This window comes from Equus przewalskii, chromosome 15 (assembly GCF_037783145.1).
Source record: "Equus przewalskii isolate Varuska chromosome 15, EquPr2, whole genome shotgun sequence".
In the NCBI taxonomy this organism is placed as follows: domain Eukaryota; kingdom Metazoa; phylum Chordata; class Mammalia; order Perissodactyla; family Equidae; genus Equus; species Equus przewalskii.
Window position 1 is genome coordinate 32,516,029 of NC_091845.1, and position 14,785 is coordinate 32,530,813.

Here is a 14,785-nt window from a genome sequence, read left to right on the forward strand (position 1 = left end):
AGTAATAATTTCAAGTATCCAAATGGCTGATGTAACTCGCTTTATAACTCATTATAATACACTGCTTCAAACAAAAGCTGATGTAAGAATGTTGCAGCCCCCAAACCAAGCTCTTGTGTATTTCCTTCAGGGGCTGTGGGCTTTCACTGCTAGCTCTTAGCTCTCCCGGAACCTAGTTCCTGTCATCTCAAATTCATTACCAAGACAATAATAAGGTCAGCAAAGGATGAAGCAAGCAGCTTTTGATGCTACTTTAAGCTAAAGACATCTGAAAATGGCTGATTATGGGAATATATTGCATCCGCAGGATAAGTTAATGAGGTCAGAAGATTGCACCAGCTATCAATGGCCAGGAAGATACAGGTCTGTAGAGTCAGAAGGCCCAACTCATCAGCTCAGCTCTGTCCAGAGCAACAGGCTTTGGTCAAGCAACTCAGTTGGACTAGGCAAAGTCTGCGAGTTTTTCCCAGAAATCTTACTAAGAACTTTGACTATAGGGTGTATTTTACAATAGGAACACATTTTGAAAAGCCACGTACCTTTTCTCCCTCATTGTTTGATTCAAATATATAACAGACTGATGATAGATTACTTTCACTTCTCCCTCCTGATGTCCGAAGAACAAATCCAAAAAGCCTCTTATTTTCCTGGTGTGTAGCATACAAAACTACACTTGGTAATGGAAACTACCACAGAAAACATCAGAAGCAAACATGAGATTTTTCAAACCATTATATCAGCAGTCTTATACATGACAAACTCATGTGCTAAGTTATAAAAATATCATAAACAGAACATTAGAGCCAATTTTTTTTCTTAACAGAATGGTAATCCAAGAACAAATAATGTCATATTTAGTTTGGATTGCCAGGCAGAATAAGAGGTTGTTGAATACTGAATTTATTTTATTAGTCATTAACACATTTTACAAACTCAAATTCAGTAACAAAAATAATCTATATTATTAAATGATTAAATAAGAGCAAATATTTGCAGCTATTTCAAAACAGATAATTATAAACTCAATCATAGTCGCTTTATAATTCCTACTGTTAGTTTCTTTAGTGTATAATACATGCTCCCTAAAGGATAAACATTAAGTGTCACACCAGAGTGCACATTCTTTAAGTTACATGGAATGTTCAATTATAACCTTTTTGGAGAGAGAGCCATAGACTTAATTATAACAGCTGAAGGCCACTCATAATTGATACTACTATATCTGAATATACACAAGCAGGGTTATTATAAAAATGTAAGATGTGAATATCCTCAAAGAGACTTAAAATAAAGCTTTAAACATGTAGAACTCACCGTGAGCCTTGTAACTTGTGTTTGTGGATCAATTAACCTATAATAATTAAAAATTTGGAAAACAAACTTTAAATAGGCTGAAATTATGTAAACATTTTTCCTACAGTTTTTTGAAGGAGAGGTTACTACTTACTTTAAACAATCACAAGTGACTAATAAATGTGATTCTGTCATACGAAAGATGTTATGGATGGCACGGGCAGCTAAGATTTGGCGCATTGTTTCATAAACAACATCTGGATTGTCGTCTGATTTCACCTCCATAGAACCAAGGAATCGGACAATAAACAACTGATGAAGAATAGAATCTACAACAGAACAAGGTACACTATGTATTTTTAAATCCCACATTTTTTTCCCTAAAGAATAAAATACACTGCCTCCTTTGAGATTTCCAGTGAAAAGTAAACATAGCAGAAGTATTTAGAAAAAAACTTCTAACTACAGTATTCAAGTTCCACGAAAATTAAGGTGTCAAATTTAAACAGCAAAAGGTTATACTTCAAAATTAGTGGTTCTGAGTAAAAAGAATTCCTTGTACTAATCTTACATCTTTTCTATAACTTTGAAATTATATCAAAATAAACAGCTACTAGAAAAAGAAAAAATAAGTTATGCTCCCGTATCAGAAGAAAACATCAGCTGTCAGGAAACGCTTAAAAGATATAATACACATTGAGACTTTGACTATGAGGCCAAAACTAGGATACTCTAGGGCCAGCCCAGTGGCATAGTGATTAAATTTGCATGCTCCACTCCGGTGGCCCGGGGTGCATGGGTTTGGATCCTGTGCACAGACCTATACACCACTCATCAAGCCATGGCGTCCCACATACAAAATTGGAGGAAGACTGGTGCAGATGTTAGCTCAGGGACAATCTTCCTTAAGCAAAAAGAAGAAGAATGACAAGAGATGTTAGCTCAAGGCCAATCTTCCTCACCAAAAAAAAAAAGAAGAAAAAAAAATATGATATCCTATAATTGTGTGAATAACAAAACCTTAAGTCCAATTAAGTTGTTGCTTTAAGTGTACTATGAGTAAAAAGAGAAAATTGTGAAGTAAAGATACCATTAAAACAGCATAAGCAGAACAAATGTAAACAAATTCTTCACAGTTTACTGCTGAGAATTTCTAAAATAGAATACTGAACATCTGTTTTACCTTCAGTTTCAGATTTTGTACCTCCTCCAGATTCTCCAAATGGATTTGTACGCCTGAAAAGTTTTTAAAAAATTATGAGCCAATGGTCAGTTACCATGAGCCACATGAAAGGCATCTCAATCATGGAAACCAGAGTTAAACACTAAGTCACAAAACCTTGTACATAGATTTAAAAAAAAAAAGCTCTAAGTATTCCATCCTGTTAAGGAATACTACCGATGACCAGCTTACAGATAGAGGCCCTGCCCTCACTCTGAGTTAACAGGCTGAACTCAAAGTTGCTGCATTTTAGAAGATGCAGATGGACTGGAGGTTTAGCTACACGCACACAGAATCAACATCATCATAAATCATGTTGCAAAAGTTCCTGAATTTAAATAAACTAGGACACAGAAACAGCTGGTTTAGGTTCAATTTTAGCTACTTGAGAAAAATGCTAAGGACTTCCTGAGACTGTAAAAATCTCTCTTGAGGTTCTCTAATTATATATCGCAAGTTAACTATGATAATTTGAACATTTTCTAGTTTTAAACTTGTATTTCTCAAAGGCATATATAATAGAATACAAGAAGAAAAGCTAACTATAAAAGGAGACTACCTTCCTCTTAGTGTGCTTGGCTCTTGGCACACCCACAATGAAGGAAGAATAGTACAATTTAAAGTAGGTTTTGTAAGCAAACTGAGAGCTAAACGGTTCTAAAATAACACTGGCATTAAGATAACATGGAATTGATCTCCCTAATACATGTCTGACCTATTACATTAAATGCTAAGTATATTTCTGTGATCAAATGTAAATTACTTTTTCTGGGTCACAGCCACGTATATCAAAATTAATGTTATCAATTTATTAGGTGTCTAACCTACTTGATAAATGATTTGCCTTAAGTCATGTTTCCTTTGTCCACAGCTAAAGAAACATTTTAACTTTAAGGATATTTCTCATTATATAAACAAAAGATGATTCATTAATAATTCATAGCATGATAATGTTTCAGTACCTTCCTGGAGATTTCTTCTTCTGATACAAGATAATATTTTCTAATAAACCTATATCACATGTATTACTCTCAAGAATTTTTAAAATATTGTCATGACCCAAAGACAAGACTGGCAACTTCCTTCTGCAATTTTAAAAGCAAATATCTAACCAGTAGATCTGATAAGCAAATCAGAATTAAATATTTTTAAAACTAAATTATCTTAACTTGTTCGAGGCAGAAAACAAAGAGAAAAAACTGCATGATTCTTCCCCAACTATCAAAATTATGTTAGGTAATTAAACAGAGTACAACACAGCTGATGCACATGACACGTGAGAGATGACTCTCAAACACAGAAATGGAATCATAAACCTTAGAGACCACAGCACAATATCCCTGTGATGCCATCACCCACCTGTTTCCCTGACTAGAGGCTTTTGCCTGGCCAGGCTGATCTTCACACACGGGAGAAATGATGTCAAACTGTATTGGGGTGTCTGGGGCGACAAGAGAATCTAGAGAAAGGGCAGCCAAACTTGTGGACTCAGATCCTAAGGATCCCGAACTGCTGGTTCGAGCTGTCGGTGGCCAAGATTGTCTAAGCACAGAAAAAAACAAGGAGGCCTTGCATTTAGTTTTCTCTTTTGGAAACTGAACACTTAAACTAGGAGAAAAGAAAATATAATTTTATAAGTCAACAAGAAGGGGAGAACAAATTTTAATAAACACAATCCCAAATCATAGCTACTTATTTCACAACACATTTCTTTCTTTCCAACTATTAAATTTAAAAACATAAATCACCTCAATCTAGAGATCAACACTAGGGAAATTTGGAATCATTATTTTACTTAGCACTTTTACTGGTATATTTATCAATTTGAAAATAATACACTTTCTATGTTGTTTGAAGAACTAGTTCGCACTCATATAAGTAGCACTGCTAAAATCGAAGTGTTCGCTACCACTTTCAACAGCCCATATGGTTCTTTAAATACCCACAGTCTGGTATCTCACCCTGCTGGCCGCAGGCTCTCGTGCCTCTGCTGGAAAGATGGGGAAGGAGTGACAGCTTCCAAAGCTGACTGATTTACTCGTGCAGCAATTTCCTATTTTATTTTAAAAGGACTAATATTAGTAAAGCAAGAAAACCAAAAATCTGAATATAACTCTCTGAATTGTCAGAATGTTCTTGAGTTACTTAAAATGCAAATTGGAGTTACTAAAGTAGTTCCACATTCTCTTGTCTTAATATTAAGACACATAATTGACTTTACAACATTATAACTTAAGTTTCCTCTTACTTCCTGTAGATCTAGGGGGGAAAAAAATCTGATTTTTTTCCTGCTAATATACATAATAGGAAATACTGTTTTTTCTTTAAATTTTTAACTACCAGATTTTTTGGATTAAAGTTTGTATTGCTAGCACCTAGTACAGTGCCTGGCATAGTGGGCACTCAATATATTTGCTAAATAAAGAAATTTAGAAGGAGTAAGAAATAGTCATAAAATATTAAAAGTATTTTATAACTATACTGCTAAAGTTTTCATATTTTCCAAAATATATTTATGGTCAGAAATGTCTATATATTTATTAACTGATAAAGTTATCATGGATATTTTCAGACCAAAATTTGAAAGAAAGCTTTCTACAAGAATTATTTTTAAACTTACTGTTTTTTTTTTCTTTTCTTTCTCCCCAAAGCCCCCCAGTACATAGTTGTATATTCTAGTTGTAGATTCTTTTGGTTGTCCTACGTGGGATGCCCCCTCAGCGTGGCCTGATGAGCAGTGCCATGTCCGCGCCTAGGATGCGAACAGGCGAAACCCTGGGCCACCAAAGCGGAGCACACAAACTTAACCACTCAACCACGAGGCCGGCCCCTAAACTTACTGTTTTATTTAAAACACTGGCTAAATAAAATAATATTTACTATTAAATAGTATTAGAAAAATAATGACAAAATATTTTTGCTTTTTTTTTTTTCTTAAAGGTCGGCACCTGAGCTAACAACCGTTGCCAATCTTCTATTTTTTTTTTTCTGTTTTATCTCCCCAAACCCCGCCCCCCCATACATAGTTGTATATCTTAGTTGCAAGTCCTTCTAGTTGTGGGATGTGGGATGCCACCTCAACGTGGCCTGACAAGCGGTGTCATGTCTGTGCCCAGGATCCGAACCCTGGGCCGCTGGAGTGGGGCACGTGAACTTAACCACTCAGCCACGGAGCCGGCCCCCGCAATTCTGTGTCTCATAGTTAGCAAACATACCAAGACAACGCCACAAATTGATCAAAATTTCTTTTCTCATTAATATAGATAAAATAATTCTAGATAATCCAGCAAATATTAATTAAAATTTAGAGAGTTTTAATAATTGGCAGGAAAGTACATTAGGCCTGAATTATTCAAATCCAAACGTTGCATTCTCTATGTATTCCCTAGGTATTAACAAGTCATCTAACTAGCACTTTAAATTTTTGTTGCTCCCAATTAACATAACAGAAAGGAAAAGCTAGATTGGCAGATCAAGTTACTAAAAGCAAAAGGCTTCTCTACAGTTAGCACTGATTTTCTTAGATTAAACTCACAAGATTTTTATAAAACTATGAGCAATCACTAATATTCTGGAGGTCATGAGATTTTAGTTCTTTGGTTCAAAACTTTTTCGTAGGCATCTAAATCATGTCTTTGGCTGGTACCTCAAAGCCATTATGATAAAGACAAGAAGTCTTGTTATTTTCCAAATTATTCTTCCCTTCAGTTGGACTTAAAACCTGGAAGTCATCTTTAACTAATCTGTAGCCTTCATCCTGGCTACTAACTAGTCCAGTCAATTTCTTTTTACCGGTTTCTATGACTCATTATTTCTTTTCTCTTCCTCAGCTACCACCCTGTTCAGACCCTCAGTTCACGCCTGAACTATGAGAATGGACTCCTACACTTCCCCAGATACTGCCATCTAGTCAACCATTTCCTAAGACAAGTCTTCTCCCAACCACACTGCAGTACGGACCCACCTGATTCCTTCGAGTCCTCTGCACCCTTGGGTTCTGCCAGTGTCTAGACTGCACCTATGGTTACATCTACACTGCGGAATTTATCTGGTTTGATACCCTTGCTACTCAAAGCATAACTGGCAAAACTAAGAGTTCAGGCCACCTCACCCCAAACCTACTGAATCATAGTACATATTTTAACAAGATCCGCAGGTTGTTTGTATGCACATTTCAGTTTTCTATTATTCTCCATCAAGAACATTCAACTCCAAGTACACTACTAGTTTCATAAACATACCATTTCTGCATATGTGCTTTTGTTTTTATTGTCTTATGTGCAATGTCCTCTCTTTTCCTCAAAACATGGACACATCCCACCTGGCTCAGGTTTCCACCATCTCCACAGTTTTCTCTAAAAACTAAAGTCCACGCTGATCTTAATGTTCTCAAATCTTAAGCTTTTAGTCATTGCCATACACTTTCAATTACATACTGTTTTATATGAAATGTTACTTAAAGTTTTAGTTTTTCTTCCTATACATAGGCTCCTGGAGAGCAGAGGCTATGGCTTATTTTTCTTGTGCATCCCCCTTCTCCATGGTGCTCAACACAGAGCTGAACACAAGGTCGATGCCCAGTAAATATTTGTTGGTTGACTGAGTTCAGTACCTTTTGAAATAATTCCTTGTTCTAGGAAGACCAGATATTCATTATATACATGATGTATTAAAGCTACCCATTCAAGGGCAAATTAAAAGATTAGAGAACTTGAGAAACTATGACTGACTTAATAAAAGTCATATAGACCACAGAATTATTCAATTTTTGCTAGGTCTGGATACTATAAAACAAAAATATTACCTCTGGATTTTCACTTAAATATATTTGTTTAGATATGTTGTTTATTGTACAGATCCACTGCAAGGGGAAAAAACAGAAAAATACGATTAATATTTTTTTCTATAATGCTTCTCTTCTAAAAGAGAATGTTCCATATTTAACTGAAATAGTTTCATTAGACAAAGTAATGCATAATCTTTCTTATAAGATAAATACCTTCCAATATACACAGCATATATATGTATAATATTTGAGGGTATAACATAACAGAGCATTGAACAGGTTTACCAATTGTTTTTAAACCTCAAACTTATTTCATAAAAGGAAATAAAAAATATAACAATCATGATAAATTATAATTTAATAGTCTGTATTTATCTTTTTATATCATTTCCCTCCTTAATCCCCACCAAACGAGACAGTCTAGACTCAGATATCATGATTAACTCCAATACAAAAAAATTCAAGAGCTAAATATATTCGTGGTGAATATATTTGACATACTTCCCTTCTTCCAGGTTTATAAATAATTAGTATAGAAAATGCTCTCTGCTCCACATCTTCTGCTTCACTCTCAAGGATTCCAGTCCTGAGGAGCCTAACTAAACTAAACTAATATTCTGTTCGGTAAACCCTGCAGAGAGCAGACATTCCTCAGAGACCAAAAAGCAAGTTTTAATACCTACTCTTCTCTATGAGATCACCACACAACTTTTAACTTTGTCTTTTACCAACACAATTATAATACCAGATAAAATGGCTCAAAATTTTCATTGAAGACTATTTCTCAAGACAAAGTTTTTGAAGCGTCAGTTCTTGATAGTAACTTACCTTCCACATTTGGTGTACTAGAAGTAAAAATGGAGCCAAAAATAAAAGACTTGTGAGGAAGAACAGACATTCCCAAATTTTTGTTTTTCTGTCTTTCATTTCCCCAAGGTTTAGTTGCTTCCTGCCATGCTACATCTGCTGCCACTACGTTCTTAATGCAACAAATACTGTCTCAGAGGGTTGGTGAGAGAAGGGAATAAATTAAACTGCCATCTCATGATACTAACAGCCTGCCAGAAAGCAACAGTCACAAGGTCATTTCTGAATTTGAGCCTTTAAAAAGACAGCAGAGAGACAAGCTCTAAGGTCTCCCCTTAAAGGTCCAGCTATAAAATTCTGTTGAAACTTAAGAATACTGCTTAAAGACAATAGACTTTTATGAAAAAAAAAAACCTTTTTAATTAACTAGAATTTTTCAAATTTCTATGATGAACACATTAATATGCGTTCTGTCATCAGAAAAATATCTTAAGATGTTGCTAAAAAGCTAACTAGATAAAATTTTACCTCTTCATGGTCTTTTTTACTTTCTGCTTGCAAAATTGAAGATCTGAAAAAGAAAAGATTTGACCCTCAATATTTTTTTAAAGTACTTTCAACATTATCTGATAACATTTTTTATCTTTGAAGGTATGTATAAAACCAATCAGCATCAAAAAACAAACCCCAAAACACACAAACAACCAGTATCTTCAGAAAAGAAGACCACCAGAGGCATCAGGACTCAGATTTTCACAACTCTTGACCTTGGCTATCTAGGCCAAGATGTGCTAAAAAAAAAAAAACAGGTGCTGGTTTCCAGAAGACAGCCTATAACAAAGGTACACTGCAACAAAGACGATGCAATTCAACTTTCCAACTCTTACCATATATTTCAACACACTAATTTTACTTCATTGATTATTGTCCTTGAATACGGTTAAATAAAAATTTTCAATACATTAATCACTAACAGGGAGATATTTTAGCTTTTCTATAGATGTTATTTTTAGAGTTAGAGAAAAAAATAATCTTCACTAATTTTGATCATACCAGGAAGGTGTACTGGGAAATCATGTTAAGCATTAGCAAAAAACTGAAAATACAAAAATGTAAGTACTTGTAGAAACATATTAACAATGTGGTAATTCTGGCAAATCAACAGAGATTCCCAATATCTAGCGTGAAAACTGACACACGGTAAGTGGCATTCATTATATGTTTATAGAAGGAATATGTAATTAAAACAACCATTTTGCTAAAAGACAGTGAGTCGGCCATAACATCTTAATGTACATAAATAGAGGGGAAAAATGACTTTCAGGGAACCAAGAAGCTGCTTCTGAATGCTAAGAAAGATCAAAAATAATATTTTCATTAAGTAGGAAAAAAATTGCAGATAAACGTCTATCATTAGGAAAATTTTTAAATTATGGTGTACATCCTTTAAGTGGATTACCATGGAGCCATTATGAAATGTTTTTAATAAACGGATGCAAATCCAAATTATAGATACAGCATTTCCTCAACTATTTAAAAATGTATTTAGAAAAGAACTGTAAGGCAACAGACCAAAAAGTTAATTGTTGTTTCTGTTTAGTAAGATAATAGCTTTTTTCATATTCCTTTCTATATTTTTCTGTGCTTTTCAAAAACTTATCCTAAAGGCTATTCTATGAATTCTTATTTAACGCAAAGGTCATAGAAGTTTTAAAAACAGCATATAAACATTAATGGACTAAATAATTAATTTGATCAGAAACATTTGACTAATACTTAAAAATAACATTACTTTTAGCACCTACTACATGCTAAGCACATTACATGTGTTAGATTTCTGTTCTTCATCAACAATTTATGAAGTGGGTATCATGAATCCCTCACCCCCATCTTACATGTAGTAAAAATGGAGCTCAGAGAGGTTATGTAACTTGTCTAAGACCACACTGTAAGTAGCGGATCCAGAATTTGAACTTTTGGACCCCAACCAAGGTTGGGGCTCTTTCCACTAACTTGTATTGCCTTCCCCATACCATGCAGAATTTTCACTGACCAGTCTCTTAACATGAAATCACAGGTCTTTACCATATGGCCTTGCTTTGATAACCTCAAAATATTAAGACATCATTTAACCAAGTCAGAAGGAAAAATTGAACTCATTTCTACAAGATTAAAAAGAAAATTATCTTATCTAAAACTAATAGCAACAAATGTTGGAGAGGTTGCGGAGAAAAAGGAACCCTCATACACTGCTGGTGGGAATGCAAACTGGTGCAGCCACTATGGAAAACAGTATGGAGATTCCTCAAAAAACTAAAAATAGAACTACCATACGATCCAGCCATCCCACTACTGGGTATTTATCCAAAGAGCCTGAAGTCAGCAATCCCAAAAGTCCTGTGCACCCCAATGTTTATTGCAGCACCGTTTACAATAGCCAAGACGTGGAAGCAACCTAAGTGCCCATCAACAGACGAATGGATAAAGAAGATGTGGTACATATATACAATGGAATACTACTCAGCTGCAAAACAGAACAAAATCATTCCATTTGCAATAACATGGATGGACCTTGAAAGAATTATGTTAAGTGAAATAAGCCAGCAAGAGAAAGATAATCTGTGTATGACTCCACTCACATGAGGAATTTAAAACTATGGACCAAGAACAGTTTAGTGGATACCAGGGGAAAGGTGGGGTGGGGGGTGGGCACAAAGGGTGAAGTGGTGCACCTACAACATGACTGACAAACATTAATGTACAATTGAAATTTCACAAGATTGTAACCTATCAATAACTCAATAAAAAAAAAAAACTGAAAAAAAAATTATCTTAATACATAACACATAAATATCTATGAAATATCTGAATGAAAAAGAATTATTCTGCATTTCAGTAGTTTAAAATGTTACAGATTTTATTAGTACTACGAAAAAATACTAACTTTTTTCCATCAAAAGAGGTGATCTGAAAACAGTATCGCCTGTCTTCGCAGTCCACAGCCATTACTGAACAGTTGTCTATGTCCATGGCCAGGCCTCCCGCTACGTCCCCACGGGCCTGACTCATTAAGTTTCCACCCTGCGTGAAGTAAAACTGTCTGTCCCAGGTAGATGACACCAAGCCTGTTTTACTAAATGAAGAAAGTACATTCACTGTTAAATAACAACATACCGAAAATCTCATCATAAACCAGACACAAAATAAAGTACATCACAAAGAACCAGCTTGCAAAAAGGCACCATGGTGCCTAGAATATCAATTTTTCAGTCTCTAAAATCAATTCATGTACACTGCCCCACTTGAGTGTGTGTGTATCCAAAATGAGGCTGGAAATTATCAAATTGCAGCTGTTATAATGATGCTCCATAAAATATAGTTCAACTTGCAAGGGAATAAATTCAAAACAAAAGAATTTATTTTACTCCCATGGTTAACTTGTTTTATCCTACCTTCAGCTAAAAACTAAAATTTGACTTGATGGTATAATTATGTATATTTTAAAGTATGATAAATGATATTTAATAACATTCACGTTATGCTAGATTTATTTAAACTCAAATTGGTTTTTTTAACTGGGTGTTTCATTCATTTATTCACCAAATATTTAAGAGCCTATATGTGGCCAGCACTATTCTCTTCACTGGGGATACAGAGAGCAACACAGCATACCTGTCCTCCTGGAGCTGACATTCTAGTGGGGAGTCAGACACTCTGGTTTCACTTTTTTAAATAATTCTAAATTATTCAATAAATGTCTAAATAGGATTTTACTTTTGAAAATTATTCATGTACCCCATCTGTCAAAAAGTTGACATTAACATCACTAACTAAAAAGATTCAACCTTTAGTAAAAATCAAAACAATTTGGCAGACAACATCAATTATAGATTATATTCACCCCCTATTACCTAAGATAATATACAATATATGAAAATAAGAATAGTTTTCTTACTTCCTAGCATTAAGGTATCCAGCCTTTCGGGTTAAGTTTCGATTAACAGGAAATTTCATGGGATCTGGGTCAGGCACATATAAAGGGTCACTGGCTACTTCCAAATCCTCTATTGTCTGCTGCATGGTCTCGACATCACTGTCCATCTCCCTGCGAACACTATCACAGAGAACAGATTATGTACTACCAACCACAACAGAAAAAGAACTCCCTACCCATCACATTTATTGGTATATTTGTTTCGTACATATTTTCTTAAAGAGAGCAGCAGTGGCATGAGTGGTTACAGTAACATGAACACATTGTGAAACAACTTTACATTTTATTTGAAACTTAGATATTCTGGAAACATACGAAATTCAAAACTAATGAAGCCACACTGAATGTCTGACTTTGGAAGAATTTTCAAACTGCTCTGTCCTGTACCTTTAAAACAACAATCATTTTCACCTCTCTCCATATCTCAGATTGACCACATCACTGCTCAGACTTTTGAACCTGATTAGAAGTGCTTTCTCTCTCTGTCTTCAAGCTTTCCTGGCTTGGAAAGCAAGATTTATTTAGTAATCTCCCATCCATTCCTCATAATTCAGATAATTGTGAAGATAATTCACTTATGAATTATTACATTTCCATTATATTCTGATATAAAACCTAGTTTATAATCAATAAAATAGCATCAGATTTGACACTGTTAGAAATTTCAGAGTTCAGATTCTGTGGAAAAGATGGTGAAAAACTCAGGAGGCATCCATGAGCCATGCAAGAAATACTCTCATGGCGGGGAAAATAGCTCCTCAGGAAATTAAATGGTAAATATTTTTAGTTTATGGCATTTAGCTGTTAACTTATCATTTGCATAACTTTATTTTCAATTTTAAGCAAGAAAATACTTACTTCTGTACGCTTGTTCCAATATTAGTTAAGAATTCTTCCAGTTGTTCACTGAGATTTTCAGAACCCATCTTAAAGAAACTTATCTGGGGCAAGAGGGTATGGGAGCGGCAGGATGAACAACAAAAACACAAAGACACAAAATGCTTAAAGTAAATCATACAAACAACCTCCAAGATACATGGTTATTCCAATTTGCATAAAAATAGGCTGTAGTTTACAATGACCTACTGGGCATGAAGCCAACAAAGAAACTAGACTTAAATCTTGTTGTACATTCTTTTATATATTAAGACATGCATAGGTAAGCAATTTTTAAAAACTGGAAAACAAATTTTAAAACATTTCAAATAAGTCATATGGATGAACTATTTCATATTTACTACCAAGATAAATAAGGTTTATATCTAAGGAATAATAAGCACTCATATTTGAAGAAATAATCAAATTTCTTTAAACTTGATTTTTGGGGGACTACCATGTCCTCTTATATTACCCAAATTTAATTTTCTAGGCTCCTTCCTGATGCACACCTTTTGGGATACTCTGAAGTTCATTTATTATTTGTAACTCAGGAAGTGTGCAAGGAACATGACACAAATTCAAGCTGTCCATTCTCTTTCAGATCTATTACGAAGCAAGAGTGAGTGGAAGCTCCAGCAATAGGCATAACTCTAGAATTCATTCAGCTTTCTGTTCCCTGTCCCCAACTGTGGTGGACAAGATGTAAATATGAGGCAAAAAGTTTCATTTACCCTAACATATCTGAAATCTTAATTTGCAAGGAAAACCATTCTCCCTATCTTCCTTAAAATAGCACTCTGATGACATATTTAAAATTACTTTTTAAAACATAGGCATAAAGGAGTATTTTGACCTTAGTTTGTAATACCCTTATTCTTAACATAAATATCAAACTTAATATAAAACTTTTAGGACAGTTATGATCGAAAACACAGTACAGTATTCACCTGAGCTTGCATGTACCCAAGTAGAGGTTCTAACAACGCTATTTTCTTTTTGTACTGAAGAGTATTTAATGCACAAAAATAATGCATCATGGTCTGGTGTTGTTTTTTTCTGGAAGTGTAGACATCTTCTATTACTTCATACTTCACCTTTGAGTGAAAAGATTAAAAATACTATTATTTATTTAATATTCAATTATCTTTAATAGTAGCTGTGGGGAAGGGCCCACCCACAGAAAAAGGTGCATCACCAGCAACTGTGCATAGCTTTCTTACTTTCTGAGATATTAGAAATTCTGCAAAATATCGATTAAGATAGTTTCCTGTTTTACTACCAACCACTTCATTTAAAAAATGCATATTAAAAGCAGAATTCTGCACATAACTAAGAATGGTAACTAAAATTAGTTAACTTAAACAATAACTAAACTAAGCATGGCAGAGAAAGTCTACCACACAGAGGAAAGGCAGACACCATTTGGTATTAACTTAGCCATTAGTCTTTGACCTTAGTCAGTACACAGCATAACACTTTCTCCTCCTGGTTTTCTCCCTACTCCTTCTCCTCTCTTGTACTTGTTTGTTTTCCTTCACCCACACTTAAAATATGTGTGCTCCCTTGAATTCTCCTACTCAGACAATGTTTACTGAGCACCTATCATATAATATACACTAGGCTCTTCTCTCTTCCTGCTTTCCTTAGATTACCAAATCAAATACTAAGAATATTCCACTACACCAATGACTCCCAAATTTTCATTTCCTGCCCCTCACTTTCCCAAGTGTCAGAGAAAGCACAACTCCAGCTGGGCTTTGTGTGTGTGTGTGTGTGTGAATGTACTGGAAATGTACAAGACTGC

The 14,785-nt window shown here is 34.7% G+C and overlaps 2 protein-coding genes across 5 annotated transcripts in view; one reads left to right on the top strand and one right to left on the bottom strand.

The window, feature by feature from the left end:
• Window positions 1-7,651, top strand: part of ASB14 (ankyrin repeat and SOCS box containing 14) — a 29,440-nt gene extending 21,789 nt beyond the window's left edge. The window contains exons 11-12 of one of the 3 annotated variants that reach the window (XR_011526891.1): window positions 1,421-1,637; window positions 6,346-7,651. The gene's annotated coding sequence lies outside the window, so the exon portion shown is untranslated. The remainder of the gene's footprint in view (window positions 1-1,420; window positions 1,638-6,345) is intronic. The other 2 variants (XR_011526893.1, XM_070574875.1) reach the window with 2 other exon arrangements.
• APPL1 (adaptor protein, phosphotyrosine interacting with PH domain and leucine zipper 1) overlaps window positions 1-14,785 on the bottom strand; it is a 33,630-nt gene that overhangs the window by 5,324 nt on the left and 13,521 nt on the right. For both annotated transcript variants that reach the window (XM_070574871.1, XM_070574873.1), the window contains exons 8-19: window positions 13,929-14,075; window positions 12,961-13,043; window positions 12,064-12,222; window positions 11,053-11,241; window positions 8,637-8,679; window positions 7,320-7,376; window positions 4,477-4,568; window positions 3,875-4,057; window positions 2,477-2,529; window positions 1,448-1,622; window positions 1,315-1,351; window positions 540-686 (exon numbers count right to left, since the gene is read on the bottom strand). In XM_070574871.1, coding sequence (XP_070430972.1) covers window positions 540-686; window positions 1,315-1,351; window positions 1,448-1,622; window positions 2,477-2,529; window positions 3,875-4,057; window positions 4,477-4,568; window positions 7,320-7,376; window positions 8,637-8,679; window positions 11,053-11,241; window positions 12,064-12,222; window positions 12,961-13,043; window positions 13,929-14,075 — 1,365 coding nt within the window. The remainder of the gene's footprint in view (window positions 1-539; window positions 687-1,314; window positions 1,352-1,447; window positions 1,623-2,476; window positions 2,530-3,874; window positions 4,058-4,476; window positions 4,569-7,319; window positions 7,377-8,636; window positions 8,680-11,052; window positions 11,242-12,063; window positions 12,223-12,960; window positions 13,044-13,928; window positions 14,076-14,785) is intronic.